General features: G+C 38.2%; 1 protein-coding gene across 1 annotated transcript in view; it reads right to left on the bottom strand.

Moving 5' to 3' along the window:
* cdh19 (cadherin 19, type 2) overlaps nucleotides 1-22,402 on the bottom strand; it is a 46,785-nt gene extending 24,383 nt beyond the window's left edge. Inside the window, exons 1-5 of the mRNA XM_059534578.1 lie at nucleotides 22,387-22,402; nucleotides 22,072-22,296; nucleotides 13,816-14,003; nucleotides 12,561-12,814; nucleotides 10,976-11,112 (exon numbers count right to left, since the gene is read on the bottom strand). Of these exons, the coding sequence (XP_059390561.1) occupies nucleotides 10,976-11,112; nucleotides 12,561-12,814; nucleotides 13,816-14,003; nucleotides 22,072-22,296; nucleotides 22,387-22,402 (820 nt within the window). The remainder of the gene's footprint in view (nucleotides 1-10,975; nucleotides 11,113-12,560; nucleotides 12,815-13,815; nucleotides 14,004-22,071; nucleotides 22,297-22,386) is intronic.
* Nucleotides 22,403-23,921: the final 1,519 nt, after the last annotated feature.

Genomic DNA, 23,921 nt, shown 5'->3' with positions numbered 1-23,921 from the left:
ATAACCTACCTAACATTGTTCGGGAGGCAGACACACTCTTGCAGTTTAAATCTATATTAAAGACCCATCTCTTTAACCTGGCATACACATAACATACTAATATGCTTTTAATATCCAAATCCGTTAAATGAATTTTAGGCTGCATTAATTAGGTAAACCGGAACCGGAAACACTTCCCATAACACCCTATGTACTTGCTACATCATTAGAAGAATGGCATCTATGCTAATATTTGTCCGTTTCTCTCTTGTTCCGAGGTCACCGTGGCCACCAGATCCAGTCTGTGTCCAGATCAGAGGGTCACTGCAGTCACCCGGATCCAGTACGTATCCAGACCAGATGGTGGATCAGCACCTAAATAGGACCTCTACATCCCTGAAAGACAGCGGAGACCAGGACAACTAGAGCCCCAGATACAGATCCCCTGTAAAGACCTTGTCTCAGAGGAGCACCAGGACAAGACCACAGGAAACAGATGATTCTTCTGCACAATCTGACTTTGCTGCAGCCTGGAATTGAACTACTGGTTTCGTCTGGTCAGAGGAGAACTGGCCCCCCGACTGAGCCTGGTTTCTCCCAAGGTTTTTTTCTCCATTCTGTCACCGATGGAGTTTCGGTTCCTTGCCGCTGTCGCCTCTGGCTTGCTTAGTTGGGGACACTTCATCTACAGTGATATCGTTGACTTGATTGCAAATAAATGCATAGACACTATTTAACTGAACAGAGATGACATAACTGAATCCAATGATGAACTGCCTTTAACTATCATTTTTGCATTATTGACACTGTTTTCCTAATGAATGTTGTTCAGTTGCTTTGACGCAATGTATTTTGTTTAAAGCGCTATATAAATAAAGGTGACTTTGACTTTGACTTCAAGCCTGCTCCTGGGACTTCAGCTGCAACCTTGATCAAACACAGCTGAACCAGCTAATCAAGGTCTTCAGGATCACTTGAAAAGTCAGAAGCCAGGTGCACTGAAGCAGTTTGGAAATGAACTTTTCAGGACAATGGGTCCCCAGTAGAAGGGTTGAAGACCTATGGGATAAACAGTGCCATAGAAGTGCCCGAAAAGACACATGAAAAGGTCTCCTCATTTCAGGAGCTCAGTTTAGTAAGTCGTTAACTGGGATATGACTTTATGGGCTTTCTTGTCCAAGAATTTTCCCATAACAGGTACATCTCAATAAATTAGAATGTCATGGAAAAGTTCATTTATTTCAGTAATTCAACTCAAATTGTGAAACTTGTGTATTAAATAAATTCAATGCACACAGACTGAAGTAGTTTAGGTCTTTGGTTCTTTTAATTGTAATGATATAAATTTAACAAAAACCCACCAATTCTCAACAAATTAGAATTTGGTGACATGCCAATCAACTCAAAACACCTGCAAAGGTTTCCTGAGCCTTCAAAATGGTCTTTCAGTTTGGTTCACTAGGCTGCTGATCTGACAGTTGTCGAGAAGACAATCATTGACACCCTTCACAAGAAGGGTAAGCCACAAACATTCATTGTCAAAGAAGCTGGCTTTTTACAGAGTGCTGTATCCAAGCATGTTAACAGAAGGTTGAGTGAAAGGAAAAAGTGTGGAAGAAAAAGATGCACAACCAACCGAGAGAACCACAGCCTTATGAGGATTGTCAAGCAAAATTGATTCAATAATTTGAGTGAACTTCAAGGAATGGACTGAGGCTGGGGTCAAGGCATCAAGAGCCACCACACACAGACGTGTCAAGAAATTTGCTGAACCAAGTCAAGTCAATCAAGTCACCTTTATTTATATAGCGCTTAAACAAAATACATTGCGTCAAAGCAACTGAACAACATTCATTAGGAAAACAGTGTGTCAATAATGCAAAATGATAGTTAAAGGTAGTTCATCATTGAATTCAGTGATGTCATCTCTTTTCAGTTAAATAGTGTCTGTGCATTTATTTGCAATCAAGTCAACGATATCACTGTAGATGAAGTGACCCCAACTAAGCAAGCCAGAGGCGACAGCGACAAGGAACCAAAACTCCATCGGTGACAGAATGGAGAAAAAAACCTTGGGAGAAACCAGGCTCAATTGGGGGGCCAGTTCTCCTCTGACCAGACGAAACCAGTAGTTCAATTCCAGGCTGCAGCAAAGTCAGATTGTGCAGAAGAATCATCTGTTTCCTGTGGTCTTGTCCTGGTGGTCCTCTGAGACAAGGTCTTTACAGGGGATCTGTATCTGGGGCTCTAGTTGTCCTGGTCTCCGCTGTCTTTCAGGGCAGTAGAGGTCCTTTCTAGGTGCTGATCCACCATCTGGTCTGGATACGTACTGGATCCGGGTGACTGCATGACCCTCTGATCTGGATACAGACTGGATCTGGTGGCTATGGTGACCTTGGAATAAGAGAGAAACAGACAAATATTAGAGTAGATGCCATTCTTCTAATGATGTAGCAAGTACATAGGGTGATATGTGAAGTGTTCCCGGTTCCGGTTTACCTAATTAATGCAGCCTAAAAATCCTTTAATGGAACCACAGACAACGTCAAAGGTGTCTTAGCTGGGCTAAGGAGAAGAACTGGACTGTTGCCCAGTGTTCCAAAGTCCTGTTTTCAGATGAGAGCAAGTTTTGTATTTTATTTGGAAACCAAGATCCTGAGTCTGGAGGAAGGGTGGAGACGCCCATAGCCCAAGTTGCTTGAAGTCCAGTGTTAAGTTTCCACAGTCTGGGATGATTTGCGGTCAAATTTCATCTGCTGGTGTTGGTCCATTGTGTTTTCACTGCACCCGTTTACCAATACATTTTGGAGCACTTCATGCTTCCTTCTGCTGACCAGCTATTTGAAGATGATTATTTCATTTTTACAGCAGGATTTGGCATCTGCCCACACTGCCAAAATCACAAAAAGTTGATTAAATGACCAAACTCACCAGACCTGAACCCCAAAGAGAATCTATGGGGTATTGTCAAGAGGAAAATGAGAAAGAAGAGACCAAAAAATGCAGATGAGGTGAAGGCCACTGTCAAAGAAACCTGGGCTTCCATACCACCTCAGCAGTGCCACAAACTGATCACCTCCATGCCACGCCGAATTGAGGCAGTAATTAAAGCAAAAGGAGCCCTGTTCGGGAATGTTACAACCCTGGCTCTAGGGATGCAACATAAAGGACACTACAACAAAGTTTGCCAATCAAAATTAAGTTTATTTAATATTAAAAGAAAAAGGGGACTGTAGAAGCAGAAACACTACTGCTGCAGTGCTAGCTGCAAGACGAGAGAGAGAGAGAGTGAGAGCATGTGTCCAAGACTTTAAGTGGCTCCCTTCAGGTGGTACCAATTAACCCATTGATTGCAGGTAAGCTACCAGGGAAACTGCAACAAATCACAGATTAGAACACTCCCACATAACACTCCCACCCTTAAAACATTGCTATGGAATAACATATGGCAAAGTCAACAAGTACATGAAATATAAACAAGCACTTACGACCTTGACAAAGCAACTGCCAAAACATTGTCCTTTCCACGAATGTGGCGGACTGAAAGGTCATATACCTGCAAGAACAGGCTCCATCGCATTAAGCGCTGGTTAGAGTTTCTCATACTATGGAGGAACACTAGGGGATTATGATCAGTGTACACAATCAGTGAAACACTGGATGAAACATACACATCAACATGGTTCAGAGCAAGAATAAGGGCAAATTTCTTTGAAAAATAGCACACAGGGTGCTCAACTCTATGACACTTCATCTACAGCGATATCGTTGATTTGATTGCAAATAAATGCACAGACACTATTTAACTGAACAGAGATGACAACTGAATCCAATGATGAACTGCTTTTAACAATCATTTTTGCATTATTGACACTGTTTTTCTAATGAATGTTGTTCAGTTGCTTTGACGCAATGTATTTTGTTTAAAGCGCTATATAAATAAAGGTGACTTTGACTTTTACATCAGGAGAGAATTATTTAGAATTTTTTGCCATATCCGCATGCATATTTATTTGAGCACTACCATTTTCAAATGGTAGTTTTCTATATAACATCAAGGATGCAGAACACATTAGTAAGGCTGCTGTATGCAGAGCAATAATGAAAGTGTGTCTCACTCTCACACTCTTTCTTATAATATTTGTGTCATTTTTTGAGCACAAACCAGTCGAAAAAGAAGCTAATCACTGTATGGAAAGGAACGATGCCAGATGGAAGGCTATTTCAAGATATATGCCGTAACCACCACCACAGCTGTTCAGTTTATTTGGCAATTTTTATTTCTAAAAATACAAAAGCAACAATTATTCTTATTCCTGTTTGATTTTAATATTCATCCAATTCTCTGTATTGTGGCCATCTCCCCTTCATGTGTTTTTCATTATTTTTTGAGTCAAATGCTAATTTCATTACTCTAATTTAGAAATGCAACCGTTTGGATTACAGCACATTTAATTACATGAAAGAGCATTATACTATGTGGAAAAAGCTGTTGCGCACTGAAATAGACACAGAATGATACTATTTAATATGTCAAATGCTTGCAAAGTCATGTAGCCTTTATTCATAGTCTCCTAGGGCAGGGATAGGCAACTCCGGTCCTGGAGGGCCACTATCCTGCAGAGTTTAGCTCCAACCCTAATTAAATACACCTGAATAAGGCAATCAGTGTTTTCGGGATTACTAGATAGATACAGGCAGGTGAGTTTTTATGAGGGCTGAAGCTAAACTCTGCAGGATAGTGGCCCTCCAGGACCGGAGTTGCCTATCCCTGGCCTAAAGTTTCCAGATTTTGGCTGTTTGTGCTGTGCAGATCGATCATTGTATGACATTCTTAAGAGCCATAGAGAACAGAGCAGATGGCTCCTTATGCATTCAAATCACTCTCTTGGTACTTTGGTGTCATAAAATGATCGGTGTGCAGCGATGCTTCAAGTTGAATGAACAAACAAACACCTAAAGTGTACGTGTATTTGGATTGCTTTGATCGTTCTCTGTAGATCTCACCTTCTCACACGCCATGATTGGTTGATTATGTAACACCTGCATGTTATTGGTCAAACTACTTTGGATGTTTTAGGCAATATAGAAATCTTGGCAAGGACACGTCCTGGGAAAATGGCTCATATGGTCACCCTACATCAGGGATAGGCAACTCCAGTCCTGGAGGGCCACTATCCTGCAGAGTTTAGCTCCAACCATAATTAAATAAACCTGAACAAGGCAATCAGTGTTTTCAGGATTACTAGATAGATACAGGCAGGTGAGTTTTTATGAGGGCTGAAGCTAAACTCTGCAGGATAGTGGCCATCCAGGACCGGAGTTGCCTATCCCTGCCCTACATAAACCTTGTTTAAATGCTTAAAGCTTTACCTTGATTAAATTATTTGTATCCTTCATGTTTATCTGCTTTTTAGATATTATACTAGTGATGTAGATAATACACAGTTCGGGAGAAAATCTGCAGCTTTATAGTTGAACTGTTATGTGTAAGTCTCAGGCCATTTTACCTACCCCGAGAGTTTGGTAATATTCTCATCTGCTCTGTTTATGTACCCCCCAATGGCAACCCCTTACAGGCTGCTACACAGGTGGCAGACTGCTTTCACGAACAATTAGAACGTACTCCAAATGCCCTTATTTTCATCATGGGAGACTTTAATCATTGTGATTTGAATACTGCCCTGTCGGGGTTTGAACAGTATATTAATTACACCAGTACATTAGTCACACCAGGAAAAATCGGATTCTAGACAAATGCTATGGTAACTTAAAACATGCCTACACAGCCATAGCTAAACCAGCTTTGTCTAATTCTGATCACAATACTGTACAATTGGTCCCTACCTATAAGACTGCCCTTAAATGTTCTAAACCCCTGGTGAAATCTATTAACGTATGCTCAGAAGACAGCATAGAAGCATTGAAAGGCTGTTTTCTATGCAAGGATTGGGACTTATTTTACAGGGAATCAAGCCTGGATGATGCCACAGTAGTCACTACAGATTATATTAAATTCTGTGTTGATGGTGTGATTCCAAAAAAGAAAGTAAAAGTCTATCCCAACAACAAACCCTATATCACAAAGGAAGTGAAGGACTGTATTAACAGGAAAACATCAAGCATTTAAGATTAAAGGTAATCTACAACTTAAATACAAAAGTACAAAAGGAGTTAAACCACAGGCTTAAAGAAGCAAAAGAACATCACAGGGGACTGATAGAGGAAAACTTTCAAAACATTAACTCTAAAAAACTATGGGACTCAATGAAAATAGCAACTAACATGAAATCAACGGACAAGTCCTTGCATGCTACAGATGAACTGGCAAAAGCAAATGAGTTGAACTATTTTTATAAGAGGTTTGACTATTATAATTTCTCTGCTGAATGTGATTCGTTGCTTGACAGTATTGCTATCAATGATGCTGATAGATTGGAGATTGACCCTAAAACCAGTAACAAGATTTTTAAGGAAGTTAATGTTAATAAGGCCACATGTCCAGATGGCATTTCTCCTTTTTTATTAAGAACATACGCAGAGGAACTGGCATTAGTCTGGTGCCCTATCTTCCAGATGTCCCTAAACTCTCACACAGTACCAACTCTATGGAAGAAGACAATTATTACTTCTATTCCTAAAAAAATCTTGTCCACGGGAGAACAATGATTTTAGACCTATTGTTTTAACCTCTGTTGTGATGCAGTGTATGGAAAAGTTTATTACAAACCATCTAAAACTGGAAGTAGGTCCACAGTTAGATCCATATCAGTTTGCTTATAAACACTGAAGAGGCACCGATGATGCAATCAACAGTCTACTGCACCTAGTAACTAAACATCTTGAGATTCCTAGGGTAGACTGCTGTTTGTCGATTTTAGTTCAGCCTTTAACACCTTGCAGCCTCATATTCTTCTGAAAAAAATGCAGCAGATGAATGTCAATCCCTTCGTTTTTAAGTGGTTCCACTCATTTCTTACCAATCGTAGTCAGCAGGTCAGGGTGAATAAGTCATTGTCTGAACTTATGAACATCAGCACAGGTGGCCCACATGGGTGTGTTAGTTCTCCATTATATTATTATTCACATTATACAATAACGAATGTGCATGCAGTACTGGCAACAATTACATGATTAAGTTCTCTGATGATACAGCTATTCTGGGTCTCATTTCTGGAACATCAGATGTTCTTACTTACAAACATGAGGTCCAGAATTTTGTCCAGTAAATGTGATAACCATTTCCTTAGCATCAACACAAAGAAGACAGTGGAGATTATGTTTGACCCTAAATCCACCGGAGACCACTCACCAGTGGTCTTTAACGGTCAGAATATAGCCTAGGTGGACTCTTACAGATATCTGGGCATTCACATTGATAATAAACTTACATGGAGTACTCCTGTGGAAAACGTTTGTACTAAGGTCCAACAGCGTCTGTACTTTCTTCGAAGGTTGAGAGTCTTTGTAGTCAACCAGAAAGTGTTGCTTCTCTTTTACCATGCTGTAATTGAGAGCATTTTTTGATATGGCATCTCAGCCTGGTTTGGAAACCTTAGTGTACACTTAAAGCCCAAATAACACGGTTAACACAGAGAGCCATGAAAATGATGGGGGTTAAGCAGCATCCTACACTTCAGGCTATTTTTGAAGAAACCATTACTAGACAGGCCCAAAAAATTATTTCAGATCCTACTCATGTCCTTCACTCTGAGTACCAACTTCTTCCCTCGGGAAGACGCTTTCGAGTTCCCAAATGTAGGCTTAACCATTTCAAGAACTCTTTTGTCCCACTGTCTATTAAAGCATTATACCATATGTTAGGCAGAGGTCAACAATTATAATATTTTAATTATAAGATATGTTTATGTTGACCAAGGGTGTGTTGAACACTGGGTAGGGTTCAATTTAGTTTATATATTGTGTATAATGTATATTGTGAGTAGGGCAGTGATGTTCTCTCTTTGTATTATATGTATTTAGCATGTTATTGTGTTAAGCAGCAGCTATACTGTGTGTCTAAAACAAATTTCCTTTGGGACAATAAAGTTTATCTTATCTTACTTTTTAACCCATTATTGGTTCATCTTCCTCACCTGTCCTCCCTTGTTACCCTCCTAGATTGCTGCCCTATTTATTCTCCCAGAGTTTTCTGTCCTGTGCCAGTTCATTGTTTCATGTTGATCTGTGTTTGCCCCCCCCCCCCTCATGTCTGCCCAGCTAGCCCTGTCCTCCTGCTGCTGTGTTTTACCCCACTGTGTAGTTTAGTTTGTTTTATTTTATTATTTTAAAAAAATGGCCTTGGTTTGTTTTGCAGAGCAGTGGCCTGTAGTACAAAGCAAGATTGACAATTTCAAGCTGGTTTCACACCGCACACATAAGCAGAATGTAAGCATATTTTTTAACAGATTAGAGTATTCACAGCCAAAACAGAGGTAGTGTTGCAGCATGTAGCAGGAGCAGAGCAGAAGTGGCAGTGCAGTGATCATTTTTCGATTTTCTTTTTTTTATTTTTATCATGGACAATGCACATTAATAATACATAAATATGTAAAAAGTGCCAGATTTAGCCAACACTGGCTAATTTTCATCCATAGTAACTTTTGGTAAGTTGATGTTAAGCACAGGGAGAAAATAAAAACAAAATATAAACTATTTTCAGCTTTACTAATTTGGTGTACAGAGATCTAATAAAAATTAAAGAGGCCATTTTTTTCTTGCATCCATCGGTTTCGGCAGAAGAGTTGTGCGAAAACGGATATGAGAGAATGCCCCCTGTAGAAAGAGCTTTTTTTCTGCGGGGGAGACATTCTCTCTTAATCTCCCTCCTTGCCATCTAAGCCCCTTCAAGAAATACATCTCGCTTAAATGGCAAGGCATATGCAGCAGCAGGTCAGGCTGTGGCTTTATTACACACGATGGTGGTGCTTCAAGCATATCAGTCTGATCTGCTAAGAGACCTGGATAGAGGTGAGGCCTTTTTCCTGATCAGGTAGCTGAGCTGCGCCGCACCACAGATCTCTTTCCATGCTACCACCTTTGCCATGGGCAGGACTATGGCGGCCATGGTGGTGGCGGAGAGACGTCTGTGGATGAACCTGGCAGACATCGGGAAGAAAGAAAAGGCTTTCTTCTCGATGCTCAGGTTTCGCCTTCTGAGCTTTACAGTATTTCAGTTGAGATGGTGATCGAGAAGTTCAGGGAGACTAAGGCATGCTCCGCTGCTTTCAGATCCTTCGTGCCACGAAGGTCCAGGTCTGAGCCTAAACAATATAGGGGTCCTGGCCTGTCTCGATCTCAGGATCAAAGAAGGGCACAGAAGGCTAGTGTCGCGACTTGCGCTCATCCCCCACCTGCGGGCAGGGCTAAGAGGAATCGTGGGTCTCAAGGAGGTAAGCAGAACCTAAGGGATGTGATCCAGACGAGGCAGCGTTCTCATCTGAATCAGAGCTATACTGAAGTATCTACTCCCTTTAGGGATTTTTAACTTCTGCTTTTACCCTCCCCTTCCTAGTTCCCCTGTAACCACCAGCTTTACACCTGATCATGGTTAGGGGGAAACCTCTCGCATAATGCAACCACCCTACAGATGGTCCAGACTAAAAGGAGGTGCACCTTGAGCAGGACTTCAGCACAGTAGGGTGGTTGAGTATGTAACCCTTTCTGTATATACTTATGTGTATTAAATTGCTGGTGGTTATGTGTCTACTAATAAACTCTGTGAGTTTCTTTTGCAGTGCTCAGTTACAGTGTTTACAAAACACTTGTCAGCACCAGCCATCCGGCTTCATGTTCCGTTATTTGGCAGCTGAGATCATAGGTTTCTTCGGGAGCCTCCTTGATCTTCAGGTCTGGCACAGCACTGCAGGGAATTTCATTGATGTCCGGCCATACACTACAAGCATCACTTCCCTCAACATGAGGGGCTATTTAGGCGATTCTCGTGGTAGTTTAGTAGCGCTCCCCTTTTCCAAGAAGGGTCGCCTTTGAGAGCACTACTCTGAATTCTGAGTTTTCTTCTCATATCATACTGAGTTCTCTGTTTTTTCCCCAGAAGGCTCCAGCATTATTTCCACAGATTGAGTTGATGACTCCCAAACATACTTTTTGAGATGCACCATTCCATCTATGAGCTGCTCTATCAGAGTGCCATGAGAGCCCCTCCTTAGAACAGTGTTTGAAAATACATGCTAGGGTAAGTGTGCATGTAAAGTCTTTGCACATTTTCTGAAATTTCACTGTGGTAAGTTTGCACGCTAGTATTCTGCGTTCTTTCTAAAATCCTATATGGTGAGGGCTTTGCACGGTTGCTTCGTGCCCTTTCTTGAGTTGGTAAAAGCCCCGTTCATCTTGGGCGCCGACCCAAATGTCCTCGGATACCTATTTAAACAGGGTGTTGCTACTAGGGATCTGTTGAGACACTGTGAAAGGGAACATCTCAGGTTACGAATGTAACCATGGTTCCCTGAGTAGAGAATGAGACACTGCGTCCTCTAGCTCCCTGCAATGCTTCGGATGCAAGCTTCAGACGAAGAAGTGAATGACGTGTTCTCCCGATGCCTGTTCATAGTTGTACCGATAGTGACGTCAGAGGCTGTTGCCGGCCAACCCGTTGGTGTTTTTTCAATGTATGATTCAGACATGGGTCACGACGAGGTGTTCCCCAAACCGCCCTCTAGAGGATGCAGTGTCTTGTTCCTTACTCAGAGAACCATGGTTACATTCGTAACCTGAGATGTTTTACTTCGTCCTTTCATCTCCATTTACAAGCCAACATTTTACAATTACATTCAGTTCGCAATATGTCCCTTTTTCACCATCTGGTGGCAGTTTCGCAAATTATTTTAACATGCGACTGACTTGCAGTTAACGCCATGGCCGTGCGGTGGTGGTACACACGGCGGTATTACCCATTCTGGTTGTCCACCTACTGCATGTATATTCAAATATGTGTTAGTCAGTGGTTAATGCATGCTAGTGACAAAAATGTGCTCACTGTTCTCTCTGGCGTCGATGGTCAAGTTGTACCAGGCTGCTGTTTCTCGATCCAAAAGGTAGGCCACATACACTGTCCCATTACTTGGATCAATTTTGAACATCTGTCGTGTGTCACTGCTCTTTAAAATGCTGTATCTATTCAAGGGAAACAGTTGTTATTTTTAGTTCTTTTTTTTCGTATACTTCGCCTATTTGTTACCATATGCAGATTTCAACCATGAACAAACAGCAGGTAAATAAAAAAATCATGGACTTTCTGACCAAGCACATAGACAGTATGGAAAACAATGTATTGGTGCTGTAGATTCAGAATCCTTTAGTCTCTTTCTCCAGATGGCTCCAAATGTACAAACAACTGTACCAAACAACACATTCAACTAGGAAAATAGGAAAACGGTGTCAACAAGCTCTTCGATCAGTTATAATTACAACTTCAATATCTACTATAAATTTACTCTACATAAGATTATATAGCACCATTATTATTTCCTCTGGTCTCACAGCATTAATCACAATTTGATTAATCATTCTAATCTACAGAAAGTCAATATTTTGTAAACAGCTCCCTTTTATTCATTATTATTATAATTAGTAGTTGTTTTCCCCAAAGGTTTGTTGTTAAAAAAAAATATATTTTTCCTTTTTTTTTTATTTTTTTTTTTTATTGGTTTTGGGGTCTTTTTTTAACTAAAGTAGTGGGGTCAGTTTTACCTAGTCACTATACTTGGTTCATATATTGTTGTCAATAAAACTTTTAAAAACACTGTCATTATCTCTGCCCAAAAGGAACAGAATCCTTTTGGGATTTAATGTGGATTTATCTATTTATTTTTAAATTGCAGGCGCCTCTCAATAAATTTGTTCAACAATATGCTAAGACATTGAAAATGCAGACTTTCAAAATTTCACACAGGATTGCGCTGGAGAGAGATAAATGAAAAAAAAAGTAAACAGTCTCATATCGTCTAGACGCATTGTCTGATTGAAATCAAATAGTTTGATCACAGATCACAAGGTTGTGGCAGCATTTGTGGTTGACAGAGTGGCAGAAGGAAGTGTGGCACATACAAATGACCTTGACATGGTCCACTTGGTGGATAATCACTGCTTGCAGCAATAAATGGAGTTCTGTTTCTCAATTAATTCTTGATAAGAATTACAATTTGAAAGAATGCCGACCTGTCTCTAGATCTCAGGACCATGTAGACCTCAAACCTTTTATTGTTAGTATTTATCTAGATTAGACATTCGCTCAGCTCTGTTTCACCCCTGGGTGTAAGGCCAATATTGATAAGGATTGAATACCTCAGTTATATTTGATGACTGTATTCTCAATAAGCAATCCTGGAGAAGAGATATCTGAGTCTCCTTGCCTTCACTACTGAATTTCCTACAACAGCGCAAATGTAAGTTTATAGAAGTCGACATGGACTGTTCAAAATGAACTAAGCAATATTTTAAAAGCACTATAGAGTCACCATGGAGTCACAGTGTGTATCCTCAGATGTAATGTCCTTCTAATCTGACATTTAGGAGGTAATATAGTTCAAAATAAGAAAGGAAAGAAGATAAAAAAAAATTACCTTATGTCATTGTTGTTTGTGTCAGTGTCTTTAGCGTAGACTGTACCAACTTGAGTGCCTATTTGGGCACTTTCTAGAACTTTCCAATTATAAGGTGTTTCATAAAATATGGGTGGTTCGTCTACATTTGTCACAGTGATTTTGATTGTTGTCCTGTCATGAAACTCATATGCATTCATAAAACGTGTGTCTATGTTTGCATTGATGGCTTCTACAGCAATGACGAACCGCCTCTTGGTCTCATAATCCAGTGGCTACAGAGACAAGAGAACACTTATTAAAGACAAACATAAAACAGTTGTTCAGTGATTACTGGTTCGAAAATTAACATTATGAATTAAAATATTAATTATGACTTAAAATATTTAACTAAAAATATTAATTATTTTGTACAAATATAAATGTGTCTTGAATTTGTTTCTGAAAACATCATGCCCAACATTTGTGAAAAAAAAGTGATGGATATAATATATATTTATACTGTATATATATATATATATATATATATATATATATATATATATATATATATATACAGTACAGACCAAAAGTTTGGACACACCTTCTCATTCAAAGAGTTTTCTTTATTTTCATTACTATGAAAGTCACACTGAAGGCATCAAGGGTTTGACCAAGAAGAAGAGTGATGGGGTGCTGCGCCAGATGACCTGGCCTCCACAGTCACTGGACCTGAACCCAATCGAGATGGTTTAGGGGTGAGCTGGACCGCAGACAGAAGGCAAAAGGGCCAAAAAGTGCTAAGCATCTTTCGGGGAACTCCTTCAAGACTGTTGGAAGACCATTTCAGGTGACTACCTCTTGAAGCTCATCAAGAGAATGCCAAGAGTGTGCACAGCAGTAATCAAAGCAAAAGGTGGCTACTTTGAAGAACCTAGAATATGACATATTTTCAGTTGTTTCACACTTTTTTGTTATGTATATAACTCCATATATAATTCCACATGTGTTAATTCATAGTTTTGATGCCTTCAGTGTGAATCTACAATTTTCATAGTCATGAAAATAAAGAAAACTCTTTGAATGAGAAGGTGTGTCCAAACTTTTGGTCTGTACTATATATATATATATATATATATATATATATATATATATATATATATATATATATATATATATATATATGTGTGTGTGTGTATTTATTTATTATTATTATTATTATTATTAGTAATTTTTTTATTTTTTTACTTAAATGATGATGGTTACATATGCATATATCCGTATTGTACTGTAAGACCTGAGCCAGTATGACAATCCCCTCTTGAGTGTCAGGGTCTGTCTGGATTGTGAAGGTGCTGCTCTCCTCAAGATCTTCTAAGCTGTAGTTCATTTTAGCGTTCAGACCAACATCACCATCATCTGCCATTATTCTTCCCAATGTGGTACCCACTGGTGCTGACTCTGATATAGCAAATGTGTACAAATCTGGACATAAAGAGGAAATAACACTTCAAATAACATTTATGAGCTTTGGCAACAGAAACAGGAAAAAAAATACATAATGCAATAAATCACTGAATACTAATAATGATGTAAAGTGTCAGTACTCACACACCAATATGCATTTTTGACATGGTGTGAATTTTTCATTGACCTCTATTAATTTTATGCCATGCTAATTATATTTTCTTTCCTTTAACTCTTCCCCTAACCTTATATTTCCCATAACAACATTTTAAGATGTTATATAATGTTAATTATTGAGCTGTTTGAGTGGACCATTGGCTGCTATAAAAAGAAAGTATGAATTAGCCCTACTTCTTTAAGTGTTCTTTACTGTTTACAAAGATCAAATCAAAGATCTGATCCAAAAACATGGCCAAATTACCTTTATTTCATAATGTTATTTCCCCCCATTTTATAATATTATTCAATGAAATTATAAATTTCTGTGATTTTTTTAAATAAAAGATCAAAAGGATTAACAAGGCAGATGAATTTTCACAGCCTTCTTTGGTCATATTTACCAAGGGTGCCAATATTTTTGGCCATGACTGTATATTGGAATATACTGTAAAATATTATGCAGTTTATCACCTAATACATTTCCATATATTGAAAACTTGTGTTTATATTTTTCAATATATAGCAATGTGCATTGACAATGTATGACTATATACTGATGCATACAAATATATATTTAGAAATGAAGACAAGAATAAATATTTATTGTTTGATCCTTTATTGAGTATCTATTACACATAGATCCTCCCATATAAATGTGAATATATACACACGTTTTTTTTTTATCTGTCAGTGCTTAACCCCTTAACTGCCAAGATTACAGAGAAGAGCTGGCCATTCTCAAAAGATAAAATATAAATTTTTTTGTTTTTGTGTTTCAGAGGAAAAATTAGTTTTAAGACATCTTTCCATTACTGACCGTTCTGAAAGAAGAATTTATGCAAACGCGTATAAAATGGTTTAAAACTTTAACAGAGATGTCTAGAGGGTATTTAATAGGTCTGCCTCCCACGTATGATTTTTCGAGTTCCCTTTCAGTCGGTCACTCTCAACGCCACGTCTGTGACTGATGAAAATGGGATATTGCTTCGATAGACCAATCGACTTCAAGTGTAAACTAAACGAGCAAATGCACAATTGCACATTGGCATGCAATTATTGCATCCAGCTGCCACTGATCACAGCGTGAGTATAAGAAGGCAGCAGGTGCAATGCACACCATCTTTTCGCTTTGGAGCCGAGCGTTAGTATTGTTCTGCTCACCTGTGTCTGCTGTGAACTACGAGTTCAGCACACTCTTGGAAGCTTAGTGTGTTGCATTAAGCAACGTTAAAAAAAGGGTACCAAGCTTCTCGTCAGAGGAACTTGTAGTTTTGCTGGACCTTGCCACCAGAGATCACACCCCTATGGTCCCCTATAACCTGCACGTTTATGGACGCCTATCCCTTTCGCGATATGTACGCCTGATCAATCACTGATGGATTGGCGATAGGGATGAATGTGCCATCCACAAGGCCCAAGACTCTGGGGATGCCAGCAATGGCATGACGGCCCTGGTGCACCTCCTGGACCTCCTGATGTGTTGCCGACAGCTGGATGTAATCCCTGGCATGGCGCAGAAGAGCGTTGGTGACAGTGTGGACAGACCTCCGCACCAAGGTCTTGCCATGACCTCGATGAAGCTCCCTGTAGCAAAAAACCTTAGCGCTGCAAGCAGCTGGACTTCAGGGCTTGAAGTAAAGTTCCCCCGCATTAGCCTGGCAAGCGCAGGTCTGAGAAGGTCCAGCAGCTCCATAATGACTTGTCTTGGAGGCAATTTTTTAAATGTATTGCCACTTCAGGCAAAATGTCAAAAGGGCTTAAGCAGAATAAAAAAAATGTACATGGACTAAACGGCTCCGCGGCCGGCACCATCTTTGATTCAATACAAGGACACGTTGGAGCACTGCCATAGTTGGTCACTTAATGGACACTACCATGCTTAACTATTTATAGATCTTTTAAAGCCAAATAGTTTGCCAGATTTTAATTAACAAAAGTGATTGCCAATTTAAACACTTTTATGACATTAGAAAAATAGCCTAGGCTAGTTACCACCATATTAGCTCTGATACCAAATAAAGTCAACTTTATAAATAGGCCTGTATCCATTGCGAACATATTTAATTATTTTCTTAAAAAGTCCATAACATAAATTCATTATTGATCCACAACATTGTCAACATACCATAGTTTGACTTGTACTGCGCTGGTTTCTAAAGACTGCTGCACAGTGGCAGCGACTAGTGTTTTGAACTCAAACAATGCTAAGAGAGAGCCTACGAATGGTCCAGACCAACCTTATGAAAGTATGACTTACAGAAGATATACTTAGCATACGAACGTGTCTGGAATCGTGCCTGAGAGTTAAGAGAGAAGTTAAGTAATAGGTTAGAACTACTTAGCGATAAGAATGTTTTGGGGAACCATGCCCAGTTCATTCTTTAGCATTTCAATGATTTAATTAAATCGTGCAGGTTTAATTTATTTGATTCTTGTTTTAATTAGGCCTAAATAATGGGAGTGAAATTATACAGTGCCTCACATTTTACTAAAATAAATAAAATAATTAAAAAAACACACAAGGCTAGCTCACAATAGGCTACCACTATTAATGCTCTGATGTAAAGTAAACCACAATTTCTCTTGAATAATATAAAACATAATTAATATTATATAAATATTACTGCACCCTATTTAAATGTGTGAAATATAAAATATGGTGTAGAGAAAATATAAGCACGGCTCAGAGGCTTGATATTAATCCCTCTTGAATTCATTCTTAGAAACGAACATATCTTCATAAGGAATAAACTTTCATCTGTAAATATTAAATATTTTAACTAGCCTACAGTGTTTTTCTCTCATTTCCCCCGACTGCAGTCAAATGTAACACATCGGTGAGGCAAAGCTGACGTCTATTTGCGAAAATGTGCTTTGATACGCTTGTTTGAAAACTTGTGATTAAAGTGCCACTCAACGGTCAAAAGCCGTTAATGCACTTTGCAGACGCGGCGGCGGCAGCGGTAGAATCACCGTTTTAGATGGCCACCTACTGTATATGGTTTGTATGTTATTTTCTTGAGATTCGGGGTATTTTTAACAATAAAGAATGTGTACATCTGAAATTCTAATTTGGGCAGCGATATAAAAGGCTATAAACAGCATATTTTAACAACAGTAAATGACCAAATTCCACATGAGAGAAACACTCGATGGTAGTTTAAAATGAGTTTTGAGTAAAAATGTACTAATAATCTCATAAATTGTTTTATGTAGCTTGATAATAAAGTTGTCTCTAATGCAACTGCAGAACAGGTGCAGTTCTTCTTTGTAATGTATTTTGTCATAATTCATTTAAGGATGTAAGAAAATGTTTTGTATTTTTTTAGGAAGACTTTTGATAATAGTTGGATAAATGTATACTGGGATTGAAGCGATGTGGCTTGGTTAACCTTCTAATGCCAGAATAAAGGCTACTAATGGCTGAATAAAACAAAAGAATAATGATAAAAGAATAATGAGGATAATGTCTCATACCTGGCGGAAGTGTAAAATGTTTGTCTAGTGGCAACAATAGAATCATGAATAGGGCAGTTTGCCAGGCCAGACATGAGGCTAAGGCACACAGGAGAGCTTTCAGGTGGCCATAAATCAATTTTATTAGCCTTTTATTAGCCTTCTCTAAAAACACACTACATGGTCTTAGAAAATGTTTCACTAAATTATTTTAGAAATGATGTCCTGAAATTTGAAATGAAGCATTAGTAGACTTGTGACATTAGCTTCATTGTGTTTCTAAAACCATTTACGACAACAACTTATTATTATTTGTTTTTATACCTTTAAAAAAAGTTATGTAAAAAAAAAAGTTCATATTTTTATTTTTGTTTTTATGTTTGAGGTTATAATTTCTATTATCTAAACAGTCTGATTAATTCTGATTCTTGAACAGTAAACTTTGAAGTGTCAGCTTTGTGAACATGGTAATTATATATCTAGTCAGAAAGACTCATGAGCAGCAACCTTTTCATATTGGGTATGTCATTTGTGTCTCCATGCTGAAAATGGGGGGTGACAGCAAAGGTTTTAATGTTTTATTATTATGAAATATAAAAGGGTTTCTGGTATGTGCAAGTTTGTGGGGTCACCATTGTGCAGAAGAGTAGAGTCTGTGGTCAAGAAGACAACTGGCCAAACACTGTTAAATTATATGTTACTTTATTTAAAAAGGTTATGGTGTTGCACTCTTCAGCACAGTGATAGCCTGTTCACTAAGTGCTTTATTATGAGTAGGTGTGCTTATGCTGTTGTAAGCTAGCTATGTTTCAAAATATGAAACATGTATACTGTATATGTCTTATATTTAACAGTCATTTATAATATATTTCCATATACAGGTGCATCTCAAATAAGAACATTGTGGAAAGTTCAAAACACAAATTTTGAAACTTATAAATAAATTGAAATCACACAGACTGAGGTAGTTTAAGTCTTTGGTTCTGTAACAAATTAGCTCAAAGTGAGATGTACATAATTAATCATAACGGGTTACTATTAACTACATTCATCTTCAGGAATTACTTGTAGCATTATAGCATTAATAGTACAATAAAACGATTTGTTTGTTCCCAGGGCAGACAGTTTTATTCGCTTAATGACCCTAAGTAAAATTATTTCTCTGTCCACGAAAAATAATTTAACTACTAATACATTGCTCCCAGAGCATGTAACGAAACTGGAACCTTAAAGTGACCTCGTCCTGTGAGCAGCAAACACAGACAACCAAGTTTGAATACATATTGATGTTTATTAAACTACACTTCAGGGGAACATGCGACACCTGACTAAACACAAACATACACACATTAAACATAGATGCCAACGAAATGAAGGCATGGATAGAGAGAGAGAGAGACAGAGAGAGAGCGCACTGCAGAGAGAGAGAGAGAGAGCGAGCGAGCGAGTGTTCACGCGCAAGAGAGTGGAGAGTCATGGTAGTATTTACTCATAAACTAAATCACAACATGTTAAGAACCATCAAAGAATCTCATCACCTTAATTAAAAGGGGTCAAAGCCTAGTAGTGCATCTAAATAGTTAACAAGCAGTAACTTGCATTGGTTCTGTAGTTTCTATGTAAAGTGTCCAGGTGCATGTATAATGTGTAGATTCCTGTTGAATCCTGTTAGGAGTGAAACCTTCATCATTTCATCCATGGGTTGACTGCTTTGAAGTGAATCAACAAAGTTGCTGAGTAAAATGTCCCGGTGCATGTATAATTCGTAGATTCCTGTTGAATCCTGTAAGGAGTAAAACCTTCATCATTTCATCCATGGGTTGTCTGCTCTGAAGTGAATCAACAAAGTTGCTGAAAACTGCCAGAAGATCAGACTCCCCCGGAAGGGGAGTCGCAAGGTTTCCAAGGTGATGGGTGTGTTAACGGAACTGCAATTTTCAAGAGAAGCCCTCTTTTTGGGTGTGGAAGAGGTTTTATCTGGTTTTCCGGAAATATCCCTTTTGGTAGGATTGACCAATAACAAGGCATATAGTTTCAGCGGGAAAGTGTTTCTTTGTCTCAATGACACCTCATCTGTATATTTTATGAAAGGCATGATTACCTGGTTATCTGGTTACCCAAACTATGGTACAAATTGTATGAAACATTTTAAGATCACATAATGTACATAATTGTTTGGGGAATAAAAAGTAGATCGTTTTGATACCAAGGACAACATATGTCGAAGATCCTACAGCAGAGATATACTCATGTACCTGAATATAAGCGTTGAGAGTCAAATACAGATGAGGAATTGTAACTAGGCTACTACAGTACAATAGTGAAACATACAAAAGATACATGCATATACTAGATACATTTGTAACTGATTAATAATAATCTAAATGAATAAAATGTGTGTGTGTGTGTGTGTGTGTGTGTGTGTGTGTGTGTGTGTGTGTGTGTGTGTGTGTGTGTGTGTGGTCAGAATGTGAGTTGGCTGCTCAGCCAGGCCCCTTTGGTGTCTGGCATCGAGGGCTATCTAGTTATCTCGGAATCTGTTTGAAGTCAGATGGGAAGACCTGTTCAGTATCTTCTCTAGATAATGGGGGTAAACATAGCCATTATGCACTCATATATATGTATACCATGGGGCCAGGTTCTGTAATTTATATGCAAATGTCAAAAGGCTAAAGGAATCCCAACAACATAAAGCCCAAACGATCGTACATGATCCTAAGCAGAAGCTACAGTTCTTTTAATTGTGATGATTTTGGCTCACATTTAACAAAAACCCACCAATTCACTATCTCAGCAATTTAGAATACTTCATAAGTCCAAAAAAAAAAAAAAAAAGACTTTTAGTGAATTGTTGGCCTTTTGGAGAGTATGTTCATTTACTGTACATGTACTCAATACTTGGTAGGGGCTCTTTTTGGTTTAATTACTGCCTCAATTTGGCGTGGCATGGAGGTGATCAGTTTGTGGCACTGCTGAGGTGGTATGGAAGCCCAAGTTTCTTTGACAGTGGCCTTCAGCTTATCTGCATTTTTTGGTCTCTTGTTTCTCATTTTCCTCTTGACAATACCCCACAGATTCTCTATTGGGTTCAGGTCTGCTGGCCATTCAAGCACACCAACACCATGGTCATTTAATCAACTTTTGGTGCTTTTGGCAGTGTGGGCAGGTGCCAAATCCTGCTGGAAAATGAACTCAGCATCTTCAAAAAGCTGGTCAGCAAATTTCTTGGTAAATGGGTGCAGTGACTTTGGTTTTCAAAAAACAAAATGGACCAACACCAGCAGATGACATTGCACCCCAAATCATCACAGACTGTGGAAACTTAACATAGGACTTCATGCAACTTGGGCTATGAGCTTCTCCACCATTCCTCTAGACTTTAGGACCTTAGTTTCAAAATGAAACACAAGACTTGATCTCATCTGAAAAGAGGACTTTGGATCACTGGGCAACAGTCCAGTTCTTCTTTTCCTTAGCCCAGGTAAGACGCCTCTGACTTTGTCTGTGGTTCAGCAAATTCCTTGAAACGTCTGTGTGTGGTGGCTCTTGATGCCTTGACCTCAGCCAAAATCCATTCCTTGTGAAGTTCACTCAAATTCTTGAATCGATTTTGCTTGACAATCCTCATAATGCTGTGGTTCTCTCAGTTTGTTGTGCATCTTTTTCTTCACACCTTTTTCCTTCCACTCAACATTCTGTTAACATGTTTGGATACAGCACTCTGTGAACAGCCAGCTTCATTGGCAATGAATGTTTGTGGCTTACACTCCTTGTAAAGGGTCTCAATGATTGTCTTCTGGACAACTGTCAGATCAACAGTCTTCCCCATGATTGTGTAGCCTAGTGAACCAAACTGAGAGACCATTTAGATCTCTTAGTTTGGTTTGAGTTGATTAGCTGATTGGTATGTCACCATTTTCTAATTGTTGAGATAGTGAATTGGTGAGTTTTTGTTAAATGTGAGCCAAAATCATCACATTTAAAAGGAACAAAGACTTAAACTACTTCAGTCTGTGTATACTGAGTTTATTTAGCACACAAGTTTTACAATTTGAGTTGAATTACTGAAATAAATTAACTTTTCCACAGCATTCTAATTTATTGAGATGGACCTTTATGTGTGCATATGTTGCATGAAAATATGTTGAATATATTTTTACACATACAGTACCATATCTTATCACATGTAAATCTATATTGTAATGTGTATTACTATGTGTATTATTAATGTGTATTATCCTAATGTATTATTCAATATACTGTAATATATTAACATTAATATACCATTATGTCATTTAATATATTGATTATTCATATATTAGGAAACATTTTCTTAATATATTTTTATATTTGTATAAGGGAAGTACTGCTTAATTGAATTACATATTTGACATTATATGTTTTTGGGGTTTACCATAATTCAACTGTTTGATTGGCTGAAATATGTAATGATTATGTTTTGGATTCTCACTGTGCTGGAAAGTTGGTCCGTTGTCATTAACATCCATCAGGCTGATGGTCACCGTGGTTGTGGCACTGTAGCCTCCAGTGAGTCCGAGCATATCTTCCACTTGAACCACAACCAGATATGTCTCTCTGGCTTCTCTGTCCATATTAGGCCATGAAGTCACAATTATACCTGTTATGGAGAAAAAAATAAATAAACTGAGCACAGATAGTATTTGGACATTACAAACTGCTGTAAAAAAAAAAAAATTAAATAAATAAAAAAAACATATATATATATATATATATATATATATGAATATCACACCTTCTATCTTACAGAGACCTGTCTTCATTTTAGCCTTTGTTTACCTGTCTTGTGTTTTGTGTTCAAAGACACTTATTTTGTTTAGTATTCCTATGTTTTTGTTATTTCTTTCCATTTTTCTGTGCCTCCCTGTTTGTTGCCATGGTTACCTTCATTAGTTTGCATAGTAATTTATTAGCTTATCCCTCTCCCTTATGAATTACATAGCAAATGTGAGAATATGTTTTCCATTTGAATTGGTTCATTTAAAAGTTTCACTCTCTATAGATATATTTTTCATGTCTGTAATAAGGCAAGCACCCATGGAGTTTCGAAGTGACACGCTCAAGTTCACAGCATCTAAAACGACAGAAAGCACATCATTTGCTTTAATTATTCTTAAAAATCGCAACATTTCATTGTTATTCTGAGTACACACAAATAAACGTAGAATCTTTACAGATACAAAAGATGCATCCCTCTTATCTGTCTGATCATAAATGATTAAGTATTTTAAGAGTAAATGATTGCAGCTGCGTCTCCATCTTTCATGCAGTAGACCAAGCGCGCTACTGTACAGCTTCCACACTCTGCACAAACATGCACAACTTTTTCTAAGCTAACATTAGAATGAGCTGCCATGTAATGTTGCTAATAGATACATATCTCAGATGAAAAGCCATATTTGAGGTCGATGAATGTTAGGTGAGCATATGGATGACCTGCCCAATGTACTATTTCCACATAGACCAGCCGTTACAGATTTGTCTCTCACGGACTGCATGAATTCGCCACTTCATGTGGATTTGTTTTTTTTCCTGTGACTTAGCGACTAATACAATTTTGGTAATATACATTTAAACAGCCTTTTAAATAGCAGAATAATCATGGCAGATAGTAAGCAAACATAAAAGAAAACCAAACTGTACACAAGAACAGCTAGCCTATATATTAAAGATATAATCAAACTTTTGGAGTAGGGATAACCTCGAAAACAAACAAATTAGAAAAAAATTTTTTTATAAAATGTTTATATTTCAAGGTAGATTGTTGGCAACAGCCACTTTAACATATTTCAGATTTGGTCTTAGTGACTTAGAAGTCCTCTTCACTACTCCTAACGTTTCACAGATTTAGGAGCTAGTTTTAGAGCTAGAACACTTTACAAAATACTCTTAAAGCAAAAATGTAGGAGTCCTACAATACTTACGCCCACTATTTTTAAGATTTTCTCCTAAATCGGTAAGTTAGGAAAAAGTGCAAAAATGCAAAAAGTAGCTCCTAGTGACAGAATTCTAAGAAAATTCTTAGAAATGTGGGCGTTTACTCTTTAAATTAAAGAAAACATCCTAGTAAAGAAAAAAGTAATTCAGTAAGCATCTTAACCCTTAAAAGAGGTCTTAAGGTCAAACTTGTTAGGAGCACAGACAAGGACTTTTAAGAGGCTTGAGTTTCTTTAGCAGAGGAGAAAATGGCAGAAAGACGAAGAGGCAGAAGAAATGTGTTGCAGACAATGAATGACTGCGAGTTAATAAGATGCTATAGATTAGATCGTGCAGGGATCATGT

The sequence above is a fragment of the Carassius carassius genome, chromosome 42 (genome assembly GCF_963082965.1).
Source record: "Carassius carassius chromosome 42, fCarCar2.1, whole genome shotgun sequence".
Classification (NCBI taxonomy): Eukaryota; Metazoa; Chordata; class Actinopteri; order Cypriniformes; family Cyprinidae; genus Carassius; species Carassius carassius.
Note: the sequence above shows the minus strand (reverse complement) of the source record. Positions and strands in the feature narration are given on the sequence as shown.